The sequence below is a fragment of the Spermophilus citellus genome (assembly GCF_964194105.1).
Source record: "Spermophilus citellus genome assembly, chromosome: 1".
NCBI classification, from domain to species: Eukaryota; Metazoa; Chordata; class Mammalia; order Rodentia; family Sciuridae; genus Spermophilus; species Spermophilus citellus.
Window position 1 is genome coordinate 182,817,664 of NC_138182.1, and position 26,785 is coordinate 182,844,448.

At 36.1% G+C, this 26,785-nt stretch overlaps 1 protein-coding gene across 5 annotated transcripts in view; it reads right to left on the bottom strand.

The window, feature by feature from the left end:
* Positions 1-26,785, bottom strand: part of FBXO38 (F-box protein 38) — a 276,681-nt gene that overhangs the window by 32,913 nt on the left and 216,983 nt on the right. For 2 of the 5 annotated variants that reach the window (XR_014023003.1, XM_081301727.1), the window contains exons 1-6: positions 12,219-12,373; positions 8,091-8,224; positions 4,740-4,903; positions 4,432-4,597; positions 1,502-1,639; positions 209-346 (exon numbers count right to left, since the gene is read on the bottom strand). Coding sequence is in view for 4 of the 5 variants with exons in the window: in XM_081301727.1 (XP_081157853.1) it covers positions 209-346; positions 1,502-1,639; positions 4,432-4,597; positions 4,740-4,903; positions 8,091-8,224; positions 12,219-12,346 (868 nt within the window). In the remaining variant the exon portion in view is untranslated. Of the gene's footprint in view, positions 1-208; positions 347-1,501; positions 1,640-4,431; positions 4,598-4,739; positions 4,904-8,090; positions 8,225-12,218; positions 12,409-14,541; positions 14,586-21,192; positions 21,288-26,785 lie in introns of those variants that run through there. The other 3 variants (XM_081301725.1, XM_081301726.1, XM_081301724.1) reach the window with 3 other exon arrangements.

The following is a 26,785-nucleotide window of genomic DNA, read 5'->3' on the forward strand; positions in this document are numbered from 1 at the left end:
TCACTCTAATGTTTGAGAAAGCTGAACATGCATTAAAAAGAAATGAACATTAGCCAATGCTCGTAGACATGTATTCTCCATCAAATACACCAGAAAGTGCAATTAGTGACAAGTATTTTCTTTCCAAAAGACTTGTAAGAGAAGCTTAAAAAAAAAAAAAAAGCAAAATTCATTTTTAAAATATTGAGTAACTAAAGAAAACGAATACCTGATCTCCAACTGTCTTCAACTACATGTTGGATAAGACCTCCAAGGAAAGGAACTCGAACCATTTCTAAGTGTTCCAAGTTTCGGGCAGATGCTAAGCCTGTTACTAAAGGGACGTATTTCAAGGAATTTGTGGGCCCTAGAAACAAACAAATGAACTTATAAATTCTATGTCTTAAAACGAAAGCCAAACTGTAGTTCTGCAATCTGTAGTTCTTATTACAAAGTCAATCTGTTAAAAATATTTATTAAGCATTGAGATTTTCAGTAACAATGGAGATATATGCAGTAGTTCTTGTGAATACCCCAAATTCTGAATAATTTTGAGCTCAAAATAACAAAGAGGAAGAAACCAAGATGAAAATTTGATCCTTCCCTCAAGTAAAGAGCTCAACCATTTAAATATTTCTTCATGTGACTAGTTTTATATTAGGTACTATGGAAGACCACAAAAGACATGGTCCTGTCCATCAAAGGGCCTGAAATTGACAGAGAAATAGAACATGAAAACTACAAAAGTACAAAAAGCAGAAAATATCAAGTCCCAGAATAAGATCCGCTACATTTCATTAAAAAAAAAAAAAAAAAAAAAAAAAAAAGAATGGGGAGAAAATTAGGCTGGAAAAGACAAACCCTGAAGGATATATTTGAGTAAAGAAGTAGTATATGCTTCAGGATTTAAAAAAAATAATAATATAGTATAAAGAAAGACACTGAGGTGAAAGTTATACAGTTGGGTCAGATAACGAACAGGCATTGAAAGCTGTACAGTTGTGTTGGACAGTGAATAGGCAGATATGACCAGAAAGGAAGTTATGTAAAAGCAGTTAGAAATAAAGATATCAAAAGGGGCCCTGATTTTTATGAACTTTGAAGCACAGTAATTACCACTTGATATTCTAGGGCACTAGGGACACTACAGGATTCTCTTCAGGTAATATAAAAACAAGGCTTAAAGTACATGCAGATGATTGGGAACCAGAGAAAGAGAGAGACGAAGCGAGCAGATTGAAATTATTAAAATAAAACAGCAAATGTAAAAAGTGCTTATAAGGTATACACAGAGATAGTCTGCCTTTTTTGCTGCTGTTTTCTCTCTTGGTTTTTGCTAAAATCAAACACAAATCTTGTCTCTAATGTAGTTAAAATAAGAAATACATTTATCTCCAGAAGATGAATAATAAAACAAACAGTAACAGCATCATATAATTTTATAACAAATGTAGCTATGAATTGCTATAGAATGTTTTTAGAATAGCATATGTTTACTTCTACCATAACTGTGTATCATTACCTGCACAGTTCCTCATGACAAAAGTTCTTAAGCTGATGCAAAGAAAGTCTTTAAATGGCTGTGGTTTAGTGAGTCTTACCCACTTCATATAAAGATGCCTTAACATTGGGATACAAGGAATTTCAGGAACATTCACCCCTAAAGCACATATACAAAAAAAAAAAAATAATAATAATAAACAAGAAAAATCACAAAAATACTCGGCACTCTGTACATAAGTTTGAGTTTTTTTAAATTAAATATTTATTTTTTAGTTGTAGTTGGACACAATACCTTTATTTTATTTATTTATTTTTATGTGGTGCTGAGGATCAAACCCAGGGCCTCACATGTGCTAGGCAAGCACTCTACCACTGAGCCACAACCCCAGCCCTGAGTTTATTTTCAAACCAACAATTTATCCTTCAAAAGGATCTTCATCAGAACAAATAACATAATTAAAGTCCATCAAATGTGGCTTACTTAAAAACAGCTTGTAAAGAAAAAATTTACACAAACCATAAACAAATTTCTTTGTTAATTTTTTAGAAAGACAGGATTTTAAAAGTACTGTCACATTTAATATATGCAAATCTCTCTCATAACCCTATAATTCTTCTAAGACATGATTATCCAGAAGATAAAAAATGAAAGTAGGTTCCTGAAAGCAAAATTGTGAAGATGGAAATGAAACACACTAATTTACATTTATACAACTATCAATACCTAAACTGCCCCACCAGTAAAAAAACTAAATTTCTCAGCACAAGGTCTAGCTAGCTAGGTTTAAATATTATATTTCTAGAAGAGGGCCAATACAAAGCTTGAAAATTCATTTCTACATATAAGAATCTTAAGAATTTGTAAATAATGTAGTTGAATAATGCATGGCTCTGGGAAAGTGAGAAATCTAACAGTGTTTTATTTAATATTTCAAATTGACAAGGGTATTTTATGCCTCTGATCAATGAGTTCCTTAACATCAGAATCACACCCACACAGGATTATATTTAGGAAAAAGAGAAGTATAAAACAGGAGAGAAATTCAGAAGATATGAAAGAAAAAAGGATCAATTACTTGTAAATCCTAAATGAGGAGAAGCAATTGAGGAACTTGCCTGAAGTGTCTAAACCCCGTAGGATACAGAAAAGCCAAGGAACAAGTCTGTGACACAAATCCAAGGATTTAGGATTAAATGGCATTTAATAAATAGTACGTGGCAGAACCAGCTTGATAACAACTTTCAAATTTGAGATATAAAAGCCTTGTTACGAAGAATTAGAAGCAAAATTAAGAATACTTGAATGGTGTGGTTCTTGAAAAAGCTGACCTGTACAGAATGTCCCCACCTACCAGGATTACTTTTTAACCAAGTCCCCTTAAAACAACATGACTTTAGCTTGAACTGTATATATATGGCCACAGATGAGAAGTAAAATTGGGAAAGAGACCAAAGGAAGAAAAGCAGAGGAAATTAGAATCAGAAGTCATAAAGTTGAGGTTAGCATCTACTATGAAGGTAGTACACTGGCTATACTATGTAGGAAACCCAATATAGCAAAGGTTAGACAGATACCCTAGGATTGATCCACATTATTCCCCAACCCCACTCTACAAAGGACACAATTACCCACTTCCCATTCATGTTTATTCACTATTATATCACCATACAGTTTTAACCTGGTCAATGAATCACATGAATTAATATATTTCAAATAAAACCAAAAGTACCTATATTTGCAATATACTGAGACAGGTACTGTAAAAAATACAAAGTTACAGAAACAGTCTTTGACCTTAAGAAGTTTATATCATAAATTCAGGTACTAATATTTTATTATCTAAAAACTCAAATTCAAATTAGATATGCAAATCCCTAATCAGAATCACTCCTGGATCCCAAAAATAAAGAGCTGCTAAAGATCTTTACCCTTCTTCCATAATTGTACTCCAAATCATATCTGTTACTTTCCCTTCCCATATGATCCAGTTTCAGAAATTTTAGTTCTTTGGACCATCCCCAATACGTAGAATAATATCTGTAACAAGTTTACATTCAATATGCATATAATAAATAAAAATTTTATAAATGAGATATTAAAGGTCAGGCTATATTATCAGGGATCACTCCAGATTCTTTTCAGTACTCTAACTAAGCCAAAGATTGAAAATTAAATTTCAGAAAACACCTGCCACTATTTATTTGGGTTGAAATTATGGGACTTTAATTCAAAGAATATTTAGATGGGGAATGCATAGTGTGACCAATGCAAATACAGTGCTGTTGGAAAAAGAGAAATCCATTTCAATTTTTTCAGGGAAATAGATAAATAGCAGAGTTTTCCTTTGCTTTTGTTGAAGAATATATGGTAATTTTCTGCTTGGAAAAGACACAGGTAATCTAATGACTACCTAGAATTTTTTATTTGTGATGTTTGTGACTTAGCTCTGTAACAAAGTAGCCACTAGCTATACTTGGCTATTTAAATTTAAATAAACTAACATAAAATAAATAAAAAATTCAGTTCTTCAGTTTCACTAGAGACACTGCATACCCCCGGGACAATACAAATATAGAGCAAATTCATCCTCTCCAAAACGCTATATTGTAAAGGCCTCCTCTAGAGAGCAAAACCAGGACCACAGGTAGATATTAGAGAGATCAAGAGCAGGGTTCTGACTCTATGGCAAAAAATTTTAAAATAAAACAAAACTCTCAAAACTATTCAAAAGATCTTTAAAAAGGGGACAGATCACTTATGGAGTAGTATTCCTCCCAAAGGATCTTCAATGTGAAGTTTGAATTTTTGTACAAGTCTCACAAGCATTTCATTTGCCATCATCAATCAAGAAAGCCAACTCTAAAATTCTCATTATTTCCTTTCAATGAGTATTCAGTTACAAGGAATTTCAAAGAGTTACAAATGATCCATGAATTATAAGTACTCACCAACTAAATGTAAAGTCTGAATTTTGGCTCCTATGGGAATTTTCAGTTTATTTTCAGGAGGAATTGGAAATGCTCCATTACGATTACGAAATTTCCCCAAAATATGAACATGCGGCATATATGTCCAAATGGATTCTACCAATTCCAGATGAGATGTTTCCACACCCTAGAAGATAATGTCAAAGCAAGCACAAGAAACGCTTTTAATTTATAACAATACTTTTCCTTTTGTATCAAGACACCAACTATGCACTGGAACTTTTAGATGAAACTGCATGAACATACAATGTTTGACCAGATATACTCACCACCAAGTTTGGGCATGCCTGTAAAGCTTCTAGAACTCCTGGAATGCTAAAAGCCTCATGGCCCCTTACTCTTCGCCTCTCAAGGTACCGAGGATGAAGGCCATATAGCTGTTCAACGTCTGGCATCTTCTTCAAAAGTGTTAGAAAACTGGAATCTGTGAATCCTGAGAAATTAGGAAATACTTAGGGTCAGGTTCATCTTTCTGTTCATGAATATTTATTAGGCAATTAAATTTTTATTAAAAAAAAAAAAAAACTTTTACAAAAGGTTTTAACATTTTCCTAAGGCTAACACACTAATAGTATAGCTAAATGAATGGTTACTACAGAAGATGCAATCCTAGAGTAACAGAGGGAATGTGAATGTATCAGACAGTCCACTTAATCTGATTGAATACTTTGTAGCTAAGGCTTTCCATTTGTTGCCTTTGATGTCATGGACCTATTTGACTGGTGGAAGGAAAGAGTCCAACTACGTGATCACCACTACCCTCCTCCTTCCCCCTTCTTGCAAGGTGTTCTGGTCTGTCAAGCCCTCAGGGGTCTTCAGAACACTAAAAATATAATAAATAGGATAAGATTCCCACCTTTAGGAAGTTCACAGTTTGAATCTAATTCCCATCTCAAACTTGATTATCTTATTTACTCTAATAATCACTATCACTCCCCTACCATTTAAGACAGTTCACTCTTTTTGTTTTCTGAAATTTTTTTAATTTATATATGACAGCAGAATGCATTACAATTCTTATTACATATATAGAGCACAATTTTTCATATCTCTGGTTGTATACATAGTATATTCACACCAATTTGTGTCTTCATATCTGTACTTTGGATAAAAAGACAGATGAAAGTTGGCTATGTGAATAAGAGTGATCCAAACTGAGAGGTTCCTGAGCTAACTAACTGGGAAGCCAGTTGTGCTTTGTAGTAGGAATCAACAATATAGGAAAAGAGAAAGGTAAGTGAAGTCAATAGCAGAAGTTATTGATCAATAGGTAGGGAGACAGTGACATAAAGATGATGTTTTATTACTAAGCCTTGGAAGGTGGGTGAACGCCAACTATCTACTCACTATGATAAAACTTTTAACTCTCAAAAATAAAATGAAGCCAGGCATGGTGGAACACACCTGTAATTCCAGTGACTCAGGAGGCTGAGACAGAAAAATTGCAAGTTTGAGGCAAGCCTCAGCAATTTAGTGAGGCCCTAAACAACTAATGAGACCTCTTCTCAAAATAAAAAATAGAAAGGGCTGGGGATATAGCTCAATGGTAAAGTGCCCCTCAGTTAAATCTACAGTACAAAAATAAAATAAAATGAAGCTCCAAATACCAGGTGTCAATAGTTGTTCTGCTTGTTCAGGGCTAATTGAGATATGCTAATTTTAGAGTCACAAAAGTGAAGACTAAGGGGGGACCTGGGAGATTACTTGGTATCTACACTTACAACAGTTCTTATTAATCTTGTATAAAGTAACTTTTACTGATTTAACCATTCAACATGTTAACCATTTTATGTTTTCTCATTTATTCTCACAACACAACAAAAAAAGCTATCATCCCACTTACAAATGTAAAAACTGAATTGAGTTTAAGAGTGACCAAGTGGCAGTGCTGGAATTCAAAACTCAATGCCTATCCTCTTGTCATGTATTACATGATGACTCACTCCATAAATGAAGAAAGTTCTATCTTCTTTACAGAGATGGTATAAGACTATCTTATACAGAAATCTCATTTCGAAACCACAAAGTATTCTTATATAAAGAATCAGGATTTAAATTTCACATAAGCTAGAGTGGCAATAGTGAGAACAGGTGGGGTGAACTTATCCTAGGCTATAGACTGCTTCCATTCTCTCTGATACTCACTGCAGAGATAAGAAACCTTGAGCTCCCATGTATTTATCATCACTTTAAAGACAGTAACCTGCTCATAAATTCCTCTCTAATTTGATAAGAAGCATAGAGGTTAATGCAAAGACTGCAGAGAATGGCAGCTCTGCTATCCTAACTCCATTAACACATTAATCTCATCTCTAGAATTCCTGCTGGCCTAATCCCTATAAAAACAAATCTAACAGAAGAATAAGACAATCATGGGGCTGGGTTGTGGCTCAGTGCTAGAGCAATTGCCTAGCATGTGTGAGGCACTGAGTTTGATCCTCAGCACCACATAAAAATAAATAAAAATAAAGTCCATCAACACCTAAAAAATATTAAAAAGAATAAGACAATCATTTTCATGCTGCCCTATTTTTTTTTCTTTCATTACAAATAATCATTCTCTGGAGTAAGTCCTTTTCCCTTTGGATAGCTTTTTTGAGTATTTGAAAACAACTATGGCTTGCCTCTACCAAGCTAAGTTCTAGTCTCAGGTCTTTATAATGTTCTTCATGAGAAGGTGCATATTGATAACTATTCCTGCCAACTTATAAGAGGTATCAATTGACTCTTGAAGCATCCCAAAGTGCACAATATTCTAGCATTTCGGAGGTAGCCTGCTCTGTATCATAGAAAAGAATAAGACAATTAGCTCTTTACTACTATTATGGCTTTTCTTGTTCTCCTCGGCCTCATCATATTTTCAACGTCTCATGATCTGGCTATCATAGGAAAAGTTTCAAAACCAAAACATCAGTAAAGTATACTAATTAATGGACTGGGGCTAACTGAAAAGAGCCTTGACTAGACTTTCATTTTAATACATTCTTTTTAGATATGCTTTGCTAAGCTAAAGTCATCAGCTGTTTTCCAGCTGTCTCTGAGATCAATTTATTATAGTTAAGCTGCTAATTCTGAGTTACACGTGAAGAACTCAGATTTGAGAATCTGTAAAACCTAGAATTGGCCTTTGAAACTACTAAAGAACTGAAAGTTCGTTCCAGAAGTATAATTTCTATGGCTTACTTGAGCAGTTTTGTAAAAATAGATAAATATTTGCTTAACTAGAAAGTGCAGTTAAGATGTGTGTGTGTGTGTGTGGGGGGGGGGGGGATGATGATAGAGAAGGTCACCACTCACCAAAGCCTACAATATAGAATAAATGACACATCACCTAACATAACACATATGATACTTATTAAGGGCTCAGTAATGTGTTCTCCATTCATGTGTGAAGCAGGCTGGTATAGTTCCTCAAGGAGCAGAAAATGAAAAAGCAGACCACTAAAACAGTAAAACTTCAGGCAAATGCATCTCACAAACCTAAAATAAATGTAAATAATTTATATAAAATCCTACCTCTCCATATACAAGGTTACTTAAATTGCTTTTCTTAAGACAAGAAGTCACATTTCATGGAATCACTGTTATACTTTCCAGTATCTACAGCTAAATGTACTTACCACTTGGCATGTATTCCCACCACCGCCCTGCACAGAGATCCACAACCCTCACAACTCTCAGATATAGGGTCACTGCTTCCTTTAGCTTCCGGGAAAGACATTCCATACACATAATATCCTGCAGAGGGAGGTACCTTTGTGAGAGAAAGAAACTCACTTTTATCAAATAGGTAAATATTTTCTTCCTTTGAAAAAAGTAACTTTTTTCCTTCCACCAGTCTCCTACCCTTCAAACATAATTGGAAATTTGTAGGATTCTGAGGTTAACATCCATAAAGTCATAAAGCTTCTTACTGAAAAACAGGTAAGTCAGCAAATATTAAAGTATGCAAATAAAGTATTAAGCTCTCTCCATGGGTCATTTGATAAAACCTGTCTTTCTTCTTAAGTTTCTATATACAAAAAATATTTATAAACAAACAAAAAAAAAGAAAGAATGCAAGAAAAAAAACCTCAGTGTATTTAAAGGTATGCTAAGGGAAGGGAAAGATCATAAAGAACCAATTAACTTGAACAAGGCCAATATTATTTGGCAACTTTGACAAACCCATTTCATGTAGTTACTCTGCTCCCTTTCAACTATCCCCACTCCTTGAACTCTATTTTTTTTAATCAACAAACATGTACACTAATTTACCTGTATACAATTTCTTTTCCTAGATCTTTTAACTTTAAGGTGACATACATTGATAAGGGTATTGCATGAATATTAAGTGAGGACACCTCATCTTAATCACAATTTCCTCTTTCCCAATCTTATCTCTTTCTTCCTGAAACTTTTCAATTAACCTCTGTTTTCAAAAACCAATACACATTTTGACAGATCAGAAAATCTCATGACTCTCTCTTACCACCCTTACACACCTAATTAATATTTATTAAAAAGCGGAAGCCATCCTATTGAGTCAATATTATACTGAGTCACACACACTATGCTCTGATTACTGTTTCACAATGATCTTACAAGCTAAGTAGCTGGCTTTGCTACATGGCTCTCCCCACAGGCCATTTTCTTCCCCTTTCTGTCCTGCTATATTCTCTGGTCCTCTGGCTAATAGATGCCTTTGGCCAATTCAAGGTGCTAGCTGGCTTTCTGCTGCTGCTAGCTGAATTCTACAACATCCCTTAGTGGTTCCTTCAACCTACACCACCATAAATATGACCTTCATTAAACTATCAGTTGAGTATATCTTTTTCTATTTCCTGGAATCCTCACTGATCTGGTAAATGCTGTTATTATGCCATTTTATAAGTGATGAAATTGGCCCAGAAAAGTTAAACCTGCAAAAAGTTGCAGAACTAGGTAAGAAGGAGAAAGGGCAGGGATGTCAACATGGTTTGATCAAACTCTAATTTCTAAAAATTATGCCAATTCTAGAGGGAAAGTGCACATATGTAAGCTAAATATTTCTCTGTTCCACTGCTCTGTACATCTGGCCTCTCTCCCTTCCCCTTTAATGCTATTTAAATAAAGAGAATCATATCAAATCAAATTTCCTACCATAAAACATTAGTTTGCCACAACTTAATTTACAGTCTCTATAACTTAGACCTAAGGAGAATTATAAGAAACTACATGACTACACATTTTATAAATAATGGAAAAACAACATTCTTCTATGTCAAATTTTGCCACCTCAATACTTTTTTCCTAAATAATTGTCATCAAAAATACCTGTCTGGATTAATTTTACGCTCCCTTTAAAAAACAGATCAGTACTAAAAAAATCAATATCAAAATTTTTTAATATCACATTTGCTCTAGAAAGAAAAAATATTTTTTTTCTTCACAGATCTTTAAAAAGCTAGAGGAATTAAAAGGCATATAAATACTACATTTCACATTTTAGAAAAAATGCTGTTAACTTAGCAGATACAGCATAGGGGGTCTTTTTGTTTTGTTTTGTTTGGCTTTTTTTTTTTTTAAGGAAGGCCAAAAGTTTTCCTGTTTCATGAACATGTGTTAAGTTGTTACCACACCACTATAACAGAAGTCCTCAAATTAAAAAAAAAAAAAAAAAAAAATTAGGAGCCTAAAAATAAAACTTAATCTGTTTATTTTTAGAATAAACATATCATACCAAGTTCAAGAACTTAGCTCAGTCCATGGTTCTTCTTACATTCAGTCAATTTGCTAAGTATTTTCTTCATCAGAACCTGGATAAGATACTTCTACTTGATTCTACCCCTTCATTTGAAAGGGGTCTGTTGAAATGCAAAATGTTACCTATTTACTTATAATTTAAAACATAATTCAATTTGTTCATAATACATTCTAGCACTTTACACCTGACACACAGTATTTATGTATCTTTATGGAATTCAATATGATAATTATATATATATATATATATATATATATATATATATATATACACACACACACACACATATATATAGTAATATTTATCCAATCAAATCCAATATCCATCCCCAGAAATAATTTTATCTATGCTTTCCTTTAGAATTTTAATGGCTTATTGTTTAATTCTTTGATCCATTTAGAATTCGTTTTAAAATATGAGAGATCAGGATATGCTTTTATTTTATAGGTTTGTGTAGGGTTTATAGGCTGTTTATAGGGTAGTTTACATGTTGTGACATCAGTGAATAATACTTATTAGTCTTTCCTCATTGATGTGAATGTTAATTTTATCACAAATTAGTTCTCCACATGAATTTGAATCTACATATAGAGTCTATGTTTGCCTATTTTGCCCAACTGTCTGGCTATCTTCATCAGCACCAAATCTATTATATATATTAGAATGTACTTAAACATCTTACATGGCTAGATTTTTCTAAAATTTTTGGCTACTCCAACAGATGAACCTTAGTATCATTTTACTTTATTAAAAAAAATCTATTATTTTAATTGGGTCTTTTAATACTAGACAGAATTAACAAAAGCTGTATTGTGTCATAGAGTAACAAACTGCTTACTCAAAGACTAATACAAATTTACAATAGAGAAGAAAAATAAAGTACACATTCCTTAAAATCATTATTTAAAAACTTTGTAATCTGCAAATATTCAGCAATTTATAAAAATTCAACAACATTTCTCAGACCTTCATATATGAACTTTTTTTTTTCTAGGTAAATAATGTGATATAAAGGAAAACCAAGATACTTAGAAAAGTTAATTGCAATTATTTTTGCAGAAAAGAGAAAATTGGAAACAATCTAGATGTTGGACAATAAGAAAAATCGTTTTATGTCAAATATACATTTGAAGGCATAGAAAGCAATGACTAAAATAATAATAAAAATCATGTAGCATTATATGAAAAGACAGAACACAATAATCATTACACTGACCAAGGGTTTATGCCATAAAATGCAATGAGTGTTTTAAAATCACTATCTCACCAAATACTTATGGTAAACATCTTTATATCTATTATGGTCCACAGTTAGTATTCATGGACCTAGGATTCTAACTTGAGTCTCTAGCTCCACAGAGGAAATATGTTAAAATTTGTTTATTTGAATAATGTAAAAAGTACAATTCCTCAAAGAAGAAAGTGATGGAAATGGAATGACATTTTTATGTTTGTTTATTTGATTATTGTTATGATGTAGCCTGAGTAATAATCTGAAACGTTAAAAAGTTTTGGTTAAAGAAAACTTTGTTATGTTAATCACAAAACAACTTTAAGGTGTGTACTGCATATAGTATTATGGGTACTTTTTCACAAAACTTTTGTTTTCATCACTTACATGTACGTGTATACTGAGCACAAGGCACAGTATCACTGCAGGTGACAATCAAAGTCAGAAACACTGCCTTATGTTGTACATGCATGGTGGTTACATAAGCCAACAAATCTGTCAATAAAAATTCCTAGACATGTTAATCCAGAAAAGGAAAGGTTTTCTAATAGAACTTTGGAAAGTTCTATTATGTGGCTAGTGGTCCTGTGCTGTCCTATATAGTAGCCACTAGCCATATATAGCCACTAAACACCTGAAATGTAGTTACTGCAACTGAGAAACTGAATTTTCACTTTATTTAAATCTACTTGCCCCATGTTGCTAGAAACTGTCATATTAAACAACACAGCACTAAGGTTTGCTAAACGTTTATATCCCAAGTACATGGAAGTCAACTAAATAAAATCTTACCTAAAAATGTGACAAAGTACTTCATGTGAAAGTTGATTCATATAGTCCTTTGTTTCATCTGATATAGTTTCCTCTGGGATTTCATTGTCCATGAGACATGTTTTAACACTTTTCTTTCGTGGTCCCATTGCTATGTTGTCCCAGTATCAAAAAATAAATCTCCCCTTTTGTTTATTTAAATTCAAAGCACCTGAAAAGCAAGCGGAGAAGAGGAGTAGATTAAAGAAGTATACCAAATCCAGACACAGAATTATCCCTATTAAAAGCTACGTAAGGGCTAGGGCTGTAGCTCAGTGGCAGAGCATTTACCTAGCATGTGTGAAACACTAGGTTCAATCCTTAGCACCGCACAAAAAAATTACCAAATAAATAAAGGCATGTTGTCTATCTATAACTACAAAAAAAAAGAAAAAGAAAAAGAAAAAGAAAGCTAGATAAAATGACATTTATTTTAAAATACTAACAGGCAAACCTACTATAACTGATATACACCATATTCAGATTAAGAAAATTAATCTGTTTTATACTAAAGGTACAGAACATCTTTTTCTAAAAGAGAAGTTAAATTATAAATATTCATTATTTAGAATAATCAAAAATCCAGAAATTGACTCATTTTTGAATTTGTATTCTGTTGTTCTCTAGCTAATTCACCTAATTTCTTCAAGCACCTAATTCTTCACAGTAAGATCATTAAACTAGGAAACACAAAACCCTTTCTAACTCTATAAGTTTGTGATTATCAATATGCATTCAAAATAAATGTGAGAGGGTGTGTCTAAATTTATAAATAAGCTAATAAACCTTCTTTCAGTTGTAAACCTATGCCACATCCTCCACCTACAATGCCATCAGTACTAAGGAGACCAACATTTTGTAAAAGTTGTCCCTAAAATAACAGGAGGAATGCAGAGGGACTCTGGGGCTCCCATTCTGGATCTGTCACATATTATTTCTACGAATGTGAATGAACCTTTTAAATTTTTCATTTTCCTACCTATAAACTGAGGGGGTGAGACTACACGAATCAGTCACAGAACACTTTGTAATCTGATAAAAATTATAGAGCTTCTCCTCAAAAAGTATTCAATTTCAGAGGTTGGAGTAGGCTTTCTCTCTCTTTAAAATAAGCCCTAGTGAGAGAGGAAGAAGAAAAAGAAAGGAAGGGAGAAAATAGAGGGCAGGAGAGAGGGATGAATGAGCACCCAGATGTTTTGTTTGTTGATCAGCACATGGGAGTAACAGCCTGTCAAACTTTTTTTGTCTTGTCAACAAATATTTTTACTAATGGTGGTCCAGGTATAGAACAGTTTATAGGAAATGTTGATTTTTGTAGTATTAATGTACATAGAGATGATGGCACAGGTTGACAGCTGAAAGGAGGTACATTCACATACACATTAATTCAGACATGACTTCAACATGTCTAAAGACATTTATTTTGAATGCCTGTTATGTGTCTAGCTTTGTGAACAAAGGACTCTGGAGACAAATGAAAACAAATAATCAAATAACCATGCAAATGAACCTAGAATTATAAATAAGTGCTATAAAAAAAGTAAACACAGTTGCAAAGCAGCATACAACAAGAAAACCTGAGTCACTAATGCTATTTCTAAGGGACAATGGAACTGGTATCTGAAGGAAAAGCAGGAATTAACACTAAAAAAAGGAAGTAGAGAGGGAAGAAAAGCATTCTTGAAGGTGCAAATAGCAGGTGCCTGACAGTAAGAAGGAACTCTTTGAACCCAAAGGTGTTAGGGTACAGAGGGTTATAAGAAAAAGGAAGTAAGAGGAGGGTGAATTGCTATCAGCACTTTTTTTTTTTTTTGAGAGAGAGAGAGAGAAAGAGAGAATTTTTTAATATTTATTTTTTAGTTTTCGGTGGACACAACATCTTTATGTTTTATTTTTATGTGGTTCTGAGGATCGAACCCAGTGCCCCGCGCATGCCAGGCCAGGCAAGCGCACTACCGCTTGAGCCACATCCCCAGCCCACTAGCAGCACTCTTGACCCTTAAGGAGGGAAAACCACTAAAGAGCCCTGGAAGTGAGAGGGGAATGAGCTACACTCAAGAGAGCTCAAGCACCTCAAAGGGGAAAAGGGCACCAGCTGGGCAGGGATTACTGAATACATGGATTCCTGGGGTTCCTTTGCTTCAGCAGGAAAGTGGAGCAAACTGATGAGCTAAGCAAATACTCAAATTTCTTGTGCCTGCCAGCATGCCTGTGTCCTGATCTCTTCTTCTCTCAATGAAAGATTATGTGTTATTACTTCTTACAGGTGTCAACATGCTTGCCTCTCCCTGAATCCCATACTTACTTCAATCAAACACCTCTAATTTGTTGTTTCTATCGAGCTGTGGCCTGAGAAGTCAGAGAAATAAGATTTTAGAATTGTGTATAGATTTGTGTCATTAGGCATCTAACAGCATATGGGCCTAAAGAATTCTGTAAGGAATAGGCTTACAAGTTATGATACACTGAATCTGTGACATCTATTTTCACTTCTCAGAAACTGACTTATGTTATCACATTCTGGCTAACACACCTCTGGAGGAAAAAAAAAAGATTATACTCAGAAACTACCTACAAAAACATTATAAATATACTCACTTGCTTTTGATTATATCACAACCCATCTCTTTCTGTTTACTGCCCTCCCTACTCCAAATTAATCTTCCCATCTTGTGACAGATTTTGGAACTGCTCTGTGGTCATTTTAAACTTGCTATCAAAGTCAGTACTTCCTCTCCAGTGCTCCTCACCTGACCTGTCATAATGGGGTGCTGCTAACCACTCTTTCTTTCTCATCCTTTGGCTCTCAGGTCTTCTTTATTCTTCTATGGTACTCCCGAGTCTCCTTTAACAATTATCCACAGCCTTCTTCTTTCTGGCCAACTGTATCCTTTCCCAACATTACCTCCTTTTTCTTCTGAGCTCTGACCTTTATGTTTCCTGTACCTATCAGAAACGTTCACCTTGTACCTTGAACATCCTTCAAATACATATCTAAACTGAACGCTCTACACAACCACAAATTCCCCTCCCAAACACAACACAAACAACCTTTCTTCCATAATGTAGTTTACTATATTTCTAAATTATAAACTTTAAAATCATCAAAAATATACTCTGATCTCCCATTTACCACTTGATTGGGTTATATTTATCAATTTTACCACAATACTGTTCTTGTATCCATTGTCCCTGGCTTTCAGAAGTCTATCAACCCTCATCTAGGCTGTTGTGATGGCTTCTTAAATAATACCCACTACTGTGTCCCCAGATCCTAGCCAAAAGCCGAGCATAGAGTAGACAAGCAGTAAGCAATTTACTAAGTAAATGCTTAGCATGACATATTCCACACCAAAGCTAGAGCTATCTTTTTAAAACATTTCTCTGATTTCATAAAGTGAAAAATAAAATCAAGTTATATAAAGACTATATAAATCAAATTATATAAAGTATGATCCCATTTGTATAAAAGAAAGACAAATATAAAAGATATATTTGTACATGACATTTTTGAAAGGATCCATGGCAAAATATTAACAGAGATTACCTCTGGGGAGTAATAGAGGTTTAGAAAAAGTGGGAAAGAAACTTTTATTTATTTGGTTTTTTTTTAATTTTTAAATTTTTTTTTAGTTTTCGGACACAACATCTTTGTTTGTATGTGGTGCTGAGGATCGAACCAGGGCCGCACGCATGCCAGGTGAGCGCACTACCGCTTGAGCCACATCCCCAGCCCCTAATAAGGTGTCCTTAATTGAGTTAACATTTAAATAGCATAGAAAGCAAACTGACCCAGATCAGCCACCAGTAAATAACCAAAAAGACCTTAAAGTTTCAAATCACCTTCCCAAACTCATCTTTCCAACTCTCAACACTTGCTCCTTGGTGTATATATACCCAACTGCAGCAGAATTGGTATCTTCTCAGTTCCCCCAAACATTGGTCTTTCTTTTCCAGTATGCTATTAACTCTGGCTGGAATGCCTTTCCTTTCCCTTACTGTCTAGAAAACTATTAGCCAGATGTCAAAATCTAGCTTAACTGTTGTCTTCTGTGAAAACTTCTACATACTCCTTCATCTGAGCTCACTGTGGAACTTAACTTAAACTTCAATAATAATCTGTGAAGTGTTTTATCAGCCATGTTTCTGCCAGGAAAATTATCTCAGGCTTGCCTTTAGGAATAACAAAGTCTTTGTTCATAATAAATCCTCAAATATGTCTGGTGTATGAATATCCATCAGTCTTTCCAGTATTCCATATGCATCCACAATAGCTCCAAGGCTGCTGCTAAGAACTATTTCACGCTCCTATGAGCACTGTTTGCTACCACAGCATTTGATAATCTCAGCAACAAGCCTATAACACAGGTGATAATGCAATCAGATTTTACTCCAATAAGGACACGCACAACTTGCAGCTACCCTTTAACATGCAAAAGCCTCAACTACTAGCCAGCATAGACCAATCCACTTATGGATTACCCACTTGTTCAGATCAATCCTCCAGTTAGCACAGGATTCAGCTTTAAGACTCTTAACCCTTCAGAGACCATGCTGTTGATTCTTTGTTAGCCTTTTTTCTTTTTCTTCACCAAATCCACGTCATTTAACTCACACCTTCCCCCTTAAGATTATAAATCTTTGATTGTTCCTTGTAATTTTGCAAAACTATAGTTTTGTGAGTCATATTTAGTAGCCCCAATGTACAACCCACACTTAAATGTTTAAATTAAATAGCCCCCATCTTAAATATCATTATATTTACAAAATTTTGTTTTTCTAGAACTCAAAATATTCACTCACAGAAATCATGTTACACAACATTAGGAGATTAGGTCTCCAGCAAAACCACAAAAGTCTATTTAACCTATAGTCTGCATTTACATTAACTACCAAAAAACCTAAATTTAACAGGACTAATAAAATTTTAAGTAAAACAGCATTCCTATTTCCTGTATTATGCCTAGAACTGAAGGCTTGGTCTTATAGCTACATAGTTGGCAGGTAGAGTAGGGACTCCTCTGTTGTAAACCTCTGATGGGGAAGAGGACAGTGAAGATGAAAACTGGGGTAAAGGATAAGATCTTTATGCCACAAAAATTAAGGAGGTTGACAGGTGAGGACCTATATAACCAGGAGGAAAACCACCAGCCCTCTTCAGACACCTTCCAGGTAGGCGTCTCTGAAAATGTTCAGAAAATAAAAGAAATAGTTTATTTTCTGCCACCCTTACTCAGTCTTAAAATGAACAACAAAGTAGAATCACCTTTACTGTGAAACTCCCAGCTAGGATATGCTGAGCATTTCATTCTAGGTACTGAGGAATAGGGGTATGGTTTTCCTGTATAAGAAAACACCATGCAACTCTTGCAAAGTTCCAAGTGGTGACAGTGTCTCTCAGAAGTATACCCTATCTCTTAACAGCTTTTCCCGTCAGTGGGAAAAGGGATAAAGAGGCATGTAAATGAAGAAAACTGCCATGATAAGCCTCTGTTCGTTCCTTCCCACCCCTTCTTCCAAAACATACCACTAACCATTCTATCCTCACTTAAACTCAACAAGGTAAGTAAGGAAGAATCAACATAGTAAAAGGTTAAAAGAACAAGAGTAAAAAAGGAAAATTCCAGCAGCAGAGATAGATGATGAGTTGAAGGAAGGCTAGTAGAGGAGTTATGGAGGGTAAGGAACAGGTGGGTAGAAAAAACAGGTGAATATATATAGGTGAAGATTCTGTTTTGCAGTACCAAGTGCTATTTGTAGGGCAAGCCAAGTTCTGGAGGCTTGGGTTCTAAACCTCAAAGAAATGTCATTCTGAAGAATTATAGTCAATCCAAATGTTAAAAGTTGAAGGACCCTTACCTTAGGCACACAGTTAATTTTTTATGGGTTACAAACCCACGTGAGAATATGACAAAAGTGGCACATTCTCTCTCTCCCCCAGGCTCAATGCAAGCAGAATTACAAATACAATTTTGGGCAATCCACAGACATCTAGAGATCTATATCCAAGACTGGTTCTCTAAATTTTCAAATGGACAAACAGAACTAGAGAGGATAAGTCAATAAGTTACTTGCCTAGGGTCACATAGTAAATGTCAGAACACAGGCTGGGATTCAAACTTTCCAGCCTACACTACACACCCTATCATCCAGTCAGTCCTGTGCCAGGATAGTTGTCTCCCAGCATTCCAGAGCTATGTCCCAATGCTTGGAGATGGGCTTCAGGATGCTCTTATAGAAATACCTCTGACCACACCCTCCTTCCCAACTTGGGGTTTGTGGTCCATCTAATTTAGGCTCCCACATTCAGTAGCCTCTGCTACCTGGATAGGCTAGAATCATTCCATGGTTGCCTGTTCAGCAGCCTTTAGCAACAGAAAGCTTCAATTTTATCCTAGTATCCCAAATACATTCTTACACATAAGTTGGTAAATATTTTTTAAACCAGGGTTCTTAAAAAATATGTTTCTAGAGAGTGCTCTTCTCCTTCCATTTTGCCTGTTCAAATATCTTCCCTATCTCAAAACTATAATACACCTATAGATTCACTTAGTTTGCTCCCGAAATTACATGTCTTTTACCTCTTCATGATTAAAGCTATCTCCGAGCGTTTCCTGGCTTGTAAAATCAATCTCCTCTTTTTAAAACTCTATTTCCATAAAAAATGTTAGAACTCTTATGGTTCATAATCCTGAAAATCTCTCGATTCCTATGAAAACACTGACTCTTCTCTTTTACTCCCCCAAACCATTACAACTAAAAATCTTGCTATATCTGTTCTCTTGTCAACAACCACCTCCATCCCTAACTTATTCTATTAATTATTCCTTTCCTCAGACAAACCCATGTTTGTCTCTTACTAGCACTTCAAAAGAAGAGATAAAGCAACTTATCTTACAATGCACCAGAAATTCAGGGATCTCTTGTAAAATTTTCACAATTTCTCATTTTGTATGTAATCAATGACGATTGGGGGGGGGGCAGCGCAGCAACTTTTCTTGATTACTATTATTTAATCATCTATTCACCCAGTCAATCAATTATTTATTTATTTATTTATTAAAATTTTTACTGTCTATCAAGTACTAGCCCATACAAAGTCTTTCTCCCCAGGAAGGTGACAACCTCCAAGTGGAAAGAGATTCTACCAGTCATTTCAATTCACTACAACTCAAAATTACTTTTCATTATCCTCAACAACAACAACAACAAAAAAACACATGTCTCATGTAAAACTTTTCAGTATCCTCAATGATCCCTTTGAGGGGCTTCCCAGTCCTTCAGGTTTCTAATGTTTTTCTTTAGTTTCTCTTAGCTTCAATTTATTATATCAAAGTAATCTTGCATGTTACTGAATTAATATTAACAGAATATCTTATATAAGAATATCTTATATAAGTATTACCTAGAGCATACTCCTTTGCCTACAGAAAAGCCAAACCACATTCATTGAGCTGCTGAAATAAAAACAAAACAAACAACAAGAACAACAAACAACACAGAATTATAGTGCTGAAAAGGCCTAGTAATCATCCAGTTCAATCTTTCATTTTATAGATAAGGAAAGTGAGGCCAGAGATGTGGAGGCTACTTATCCAAAGCCACAGAGACATAATGGATCAATGCTGAAGAAAAGCCTTCAACACCAGTTCAATTTTATTTCACTTCATTATACCAACTAACTTTACCAAAACCTAGCTTTTTTTTCTTTTTCTCCTACACTATGCATTAGTACCTTTTTGACTAAAGATAAAAATATATTCCTTGAACACAGTCAGTAAATATTATCTGTAGTCTTCACCAAAGAGCACATTAAAATTTCACTATTACAATTTTTAGAGAGGGATGGAGACTTATGGATCACCTAAACTAGTATTCCCAAAATAAAAGGTGAAAATTACAAGCACAGATCTTTTTCAATCTATAACTACATAATTCATTCCCTCCACACTCCAATTTCTCCATCCCCCAGAAAATCATAGCTTTATAAAGCCATTATTTTGTTCTTCAATTGTGCTACAGGGAATGAGAAAGGAATGTTAAGAACCAGCGACCTATCCAACACTTTCCTTTAACAGATAAGAAATCTCAAGTCGAGAAAGGATTTGACCAAAGTTAACCATCAAATATAAAGTAGCTTTAGGACAAAAACCAAGTTCTCCTATTTTTCACTCTGTAGTGATTACATTGCTGGTTTAGGTTTACACGACAGAGCTTCCCAATGCATGGGATCCTTCTTAAATGCCCAGCTGCTTTTATCCCCTTGGAATCTGGAAAGAAACGCTATAGACATCTCTTATCAGTTTTAACTCTTTGGCCAGCCGGGTGCAGGAAGGAGATGCTTTCCAGGTCTAAAATTCCATGAAAGGGGAACTGAGAATATGATTTTCAGAGCTGACAGGGACATCAGACACCCAACGCATTCATTTTTAGAGATAAGCGAACAGTGGTAATGGATCTGGACAAGGTCACAAAGTGAGCAAGAGGATCAGGTAAAACTAGAACCCGGGGCTTCTGAACCTCGGACGTGACAGACTCTCAAAGATTTATTCCTTGCATCCGGCTCAGGTGCATCCCCTCAGTACACTGACGATAGGCCTTTCACAATTTACAGGCCTAAATACCGATTTAAGATTAAAATCGTGGAATTCGTGATGCCCAGGGGAAGGAAGAGGGCAAAAGTTGACCAGTCTAAGTCTCCCACTTAGTGGAGGAAATCGAGGCCCACATAAGGCTCCGCAAGCTGGAATCTTGGGCCAGGTGCAAACCCCGCAAGCAAGGCCTATGTTCGTCCCCAGCTCTCCCGGGAGCTCTAGGCCCTAAGGGGCCCAGAGACCGAGAGTCCAGGCAGTTGGGAGCCCCGGAATCGCTCATCCGGCCGCCGCTGCCCTGCCTCACGCATCCCTGGCTTTGCCTCCCGCCTAGCATTCCCGGAGCCCCTCGGCCGCCGCCTCACCTACGCCAGCCCTCAGTCTGTTATTGTGGTTGAGAGGGAGGGAGAAACGCGACAGACACTTCCCGCGGCCCCCACCGCCTAGGTGCTTCCGCTTCCGCCGCTGCTCCGGCATTCCGGAGTGTTGTCATCCGGGGCTGGGGCTGGGCTTGCTCGGTGTCCATATTGGGTGTGGATTATTGCGTCCTGGTGCGACAGCCATGTTAAGCGTGGCATTTTCCCCAAAAGCCTACTACTGGTCGTTTTTTTCACTTAACCCTGAAATGCCTGGCCAGAAGCGCCCTGAGTCAGATATGACAGAGTCGTGGTTGCTCTTCAGCTAGGTTGATTTTCAACTTGTCTGATCGCTGTGGCCTTTGATAAGCCGGTGGACCTCATCTTTCTCATTTGCAAAATGAAAAGGTCCTAATGGAGTTTTTTGTTGGTGATGTTTTGGTTTTTTTTTAATGGAATTTTTTTGGGGGGTGGGGGTAGGAGGTCTGAGGTACTTGAGGTTAATGTTAAGTGATCCCTTTTGTGATTTTGAGACATTGTCTTAAGTTTAATTACTAGTATTTTACAGTTCAAAGGGCTTTCACATCAGAGTCTCATTAAAAACTTTCTACCTCAGTCATATGGACAAGGATCAGTTCAATCATTTTATTTTCTTTATTTAATGGATAGGGAATTATCTTCATAGAGGACAATTGCCTTTCACCATATCGCACAGCAGAACTGAAATCCTGATTTTTACCTTCCAAATCTATGTTTTGGCCTTACATGCATGTAACTGATATGGGCTAAAATACCTAGGTTTAAGTAGATACAGATAACCGTGAGGGAAATTAGTGTTTATGGAAGCCATATAAGATACAATTTGACAAGATACAAGAGTAACTAGTCCATGCAGTTGGAGAAGAAAGGACTAAACATAGCTTAGGGAACTGCTTTTTTTTTTTTTTTTTTAATCCTTTTATTCATTGATACCAAGCCTTTTGGTTCTTTCCCTTCCCTATGAGGTGTGTAGCCTGAGGTTTCAGCTTGCCTTAGGCAGTTACAGTTCTGGCTATAGGTTCAGTGCCAAACTATATGCCTTGCTTGTTTCGAGGCTATGGGAGGATAAAGAGAAGAGCAAAATGTCATCATATTCAAATAGTATTCATTTCATCCTAGCTTTCATATTGATTCTTCCTCTGAGTGAATATAATTCTATTCTCATACTGTTTTTTTGTCAGTATTGTGTTTAAACTCTAACAAATGAAATATAGATACAATGGTGGTTTTTTTTCTGTTTCCTAGAGTGTTACAAAAAACAAATAGCAATGGTATATGAAAGTGTCTAGTGCAGAAGCTGGCATATATAGAAGGTATTTCATAAAGTTTATTTCAGCACAGTTGAATTTTTGAATTTTTTATTTAATTGAATATTTTCTTTTGATTAACATTATTCCTTTTTTAAAAGAACCGAGGCAGGGGTAGAAATACTCATAGGAATAAGGTAAGTTTCCTAGTTCAGTAAAGGAAACTAAACCATATCTTTTTTTTTTTTAATTGATATATTTTTATTTTATTTTTTTTTATTGGATGTTCACAACATTACAAAGCTCATGACAAATCATATTTCATAGATTAGAATCAATTGGGTTATGAACTCCCATTTTTACCCCAAATACAGATTGCAGAATCACATCGGCTACACATCACATTTTTACATACTGCCATATTAGTGACTGTTGTATTCTGCTACCTTTACTATCCTCTAATATCCCCCCTCCCCTTCCCTCCCATCTTCTCTCTCTACCCCATCTATTGAAATTCATTTCCCTCCATGTTTGTTATCCCATTCCCCTCGTAAACTCTTATATATAATTTTGTATAACAATGAGGGTCTCCCTCCATTTCCATGTGATTTCCCCTTTTTTTTCTCCCTTTCCCTCCCGTCTCATGTCTCTGTTTAATGCTATTCTTTTCTTCCTGCTCAGCCTCACTGTTCTGCTCTTGGTTGCTCTCATTATATCAAAGAAGACATTTGATATTTGTTTTTTAGGGACTGGCTCGCTTCACTAAGCATAATCTGCTCTAGTGCCATCCATTTCCCTGCAAATTCCGTGATTTTGTCATTTTTTAGTGCTGCGTAATACTCCATGGTATATAAATGCCACATTTTTTTTTATCCATTCATCTATTGAAGGGCATCTGGGTTGATTCCACAGTCTAGCAATTGTGAATTGTGCTGCTATGAACATCGATGTGGCAGTATCCCTGTAGTGTGCTCTTTTAAGGTCTTCAGGAAATAGTCCGAGAAGGGCAATAGCTGGGTCAAATGGTGGTTCCATTCCCAGCTTTCCCAGGAATCTCCATACTGCTTTCCAAATTGGCCGCACCCGTTTGCAGTCCCACCAGCAGTGTACAAGAGTACCCTTTTCCCCACATCCTCGCCAGCACTCATTGTTGTTTGACTTCATCATGGCTGCCAATCTTACTGGGGTGAGGTGGTATCTTAGGGTGGTTTTGATTTGCATTTCCTTGACTGCTAGAGATGTTGAGCATTTTTTCATGTACTTGTTGATTGCTAAACCATATCTTAAAAAACATTGTAAAAATGTTTATTAGAGATATTTTCTCTACAATAACAAAAAATACACAAAATTTCCAGTTTCTCTGCATCCTTTCTCATTTGTTTCTTATGACTTAATGTTTATAATCCGTTCAAAACAGTGCCTGCCATTGAAGCAAACAGTCTACAAAGGTTAGCAGTTATTTGATTGTTTAGTAGTCTCTTGTCCTTCTTTCCTCCTCCTCCCTCCTCCTTTTTTTTTTTTTTTTTTGTTTTTTGTTATTTCTGGTAGTTAAAGAGTCAGGGGCTGATTTCTTGGCATATATTTCTGAAGTTCACTTTCAAAGTGCCCTAAATTTTCCTAGATTGCATAATGAAATCCAGTGAAAAGATGCTATATGTAGGTATAAAACATGGAGAATTGCCATTTCAAAACAAATTCAAGGCAGTAGGGTAAGAGGAAAAAAATATTTTCATAGTGTTTTTTAAAAATGTTTTTCCTTTGCATTCTTTAAATCATGGTATTAAATCATTAACTCCACCAGTCATTTAAAATACATCATCATATTTAACTCCTATGAACACTGTGAGCTACACCTAGCTCCATTCAGGTTTGGTCTTTCATCAAAGTTCATACACTATTCAATTGTGCAGAATCATTGTGAAAACTGGGATATAGTTGACTTTAAAGCCCAGAATTCTAATTATTAAATTATGCTTTTTGTAATATTTTCTTCTAAGTGAAAATTTGATGAATTTTGTTCATGCATAGTATGGGTCAAGTCAATCCTTAAGTCAAATCCCTAAAAGTTTGAAAGGCATAGCCTGTCTAAGCAGGTGTTAGGAGACAACATATAGTGATTTTGATTTACATTTCTCTGATGAGAAATGGGGGGGTGGCGCGGTGGGTGACTGGGGCGAGGGGTGGTCGCGGCGGTGGGGCGTGGACCCCCGTCCTCCGGGAGCGGGGCGTGTCTCTCCTGTGCTCTCCCCCCACCCCCGGGAGGCGCGGCCCGTCTCCCGCTCAGGGGGTGTCTCCGGCCCTCCCCTAGGGCACCGGCCTCGGGGAGGGGGGGGGAGAGCGGTGCCCGGTCGCGTCGCTCTTCCTTCCCCCCCCCCAAAAAAAATTGAATCATCAGATTCATCCATTAGATTCTTTAATATGCAGTAGTTTCTTAAAATATGGCAAATATTTTAAATGCAAATTATTCATAGATATTATTATTATTATTATCATTTCATTACCAGGGATTGAATCCAGGGACTTTAACCACCACTGAGCCACATCCTCACCCCTTTCTGTTATTTATTTTGAAACAGGTTCTTGCTAAGTTGCTTAGGGCCTAAGTTGCAGAGACTGACTTTGAACTTACAATCCTCCTGCCTCAGCCTCATGGGCCAATGGAATTACATTTGTGCACCACCATGCACAGCTCATAAACTGTTTCTTCTTTTCATGAATTGAAAACATTAATGTCATCTAATTTTCAATGCTTGAGTTTGATCTTTTGGCCTACACTTTAAGACACTTATTACCTTAAAAATCATTGTTTTACATATCTGAGGTTACAGTTGTGTAATAATTGGGAGGATGTTTGACTGAGCCCCAAGATTCTCTTCATCTTACCCTTAAACTACTGAACTGTGATCCATATCAACACATGAACGACTTGGTAGCTGCCAATTTCCTCATCACATAGATGGAGTTTGCACAGGACTTAATGAAACCAGCATTTAATGAAATTCAGAAACAGAGAGTAGAGATAGAGGAACACTCCTTACAATGCTTAAGTCTTTGAATATAGCTGTGCCTGAATTGAGATCCACCCTAGATCCTCCTGACTGCATAAGCCCACATATTTCTTATTTGGCCTAAGCTAAGTTTCACTTCAATTTTCCTCATGTTTAAATAAAAGAATTCTGAAATTTTTTTCCATACTGTGACAGCCATTATCCTCTTCCATCACCCCAAACATTCATAAAACATTTATTACTTCAAATAATCTTACTTGAGGAATGAAGGAAGATGGGGGGTCTAACATGCACTAAAATCTGGTGGGGAGTGAGGCAGAAGCCTCAGAAGGTGAAATGGGCGGGAGGGGGGGGATGATGGAGAACTCCATAAAATTAGCGATGCAGAGCAAGAGTTACCATGGACTCCTCTGAAATTGGGGTTTGCAGAATGGGAGGTCAGTACTTTTATTTGTATACAAAAGAATATTCCTTAGGAAGCCGCGATCTCTGAGTGATATTTCCATGCTTTTTACCAAGATATAAAGTGTTTCAACCCTGGAAGCATCATAGTTTATTATGATGAATACGCAAAAATCATTAATTGTAGTAAGGGAGGAAAAACAGCACAGGAGGGGAGCCTGAGGCAGGCCTAGGGACAATCCTACACTCTGGAGGAAAAGATAGCATGTAGAAAGTTAGTGTGGAAGCTGTTGTTTCTTGACTCACATCATTTATCCTTCTGGCAGTAATTCAATACTCCTTTGAGGAACAATTTTTTTTTAATCTGTTCTAGTCCATATCATAGGGGCTCTCCAATTCCCGCAGGGCATTTTAATTCAGTCCATCAGCCCATTTCAATCGAAGTTTAGCATGCGTATAGTTATGACTAGTAGTTCAGAAATGAACCTCTTATTCCAACCAGTATAGTAGGTTCAAAACTTTAATTAGAAGTTTTGGGAAAAGGAAAGTTCTCTCTCACTCCCCCCCCCCTCCTAGAAAGAAAAGTAAAAGAATTTATTAAAACAAGGTGAGGTAAAGCTCCTGTGGCTGAGAAGGGACCTGAGAAGGTTGTCAGCGAATGGCTACTGTATAGGGTTTACATGGATCTTTAGGCTTAAGGAAGTCAACACCCAGCTTAATACAGGAGAAGGTACCCAGTATAGGGAGGCAGCCAGTGCCTTATTAGGGGATTCTTCTTCCTGCCAAGGAGGATGTAAGCCACCTGAGAAATTAAAGTCTAGAATAATTAGTGAAGAACAAAAGACAAAGTCAGAATTAGGTTTAAAGAATTGAAGCACCTAATAGGTCCAGTCCACACAGGAGCTG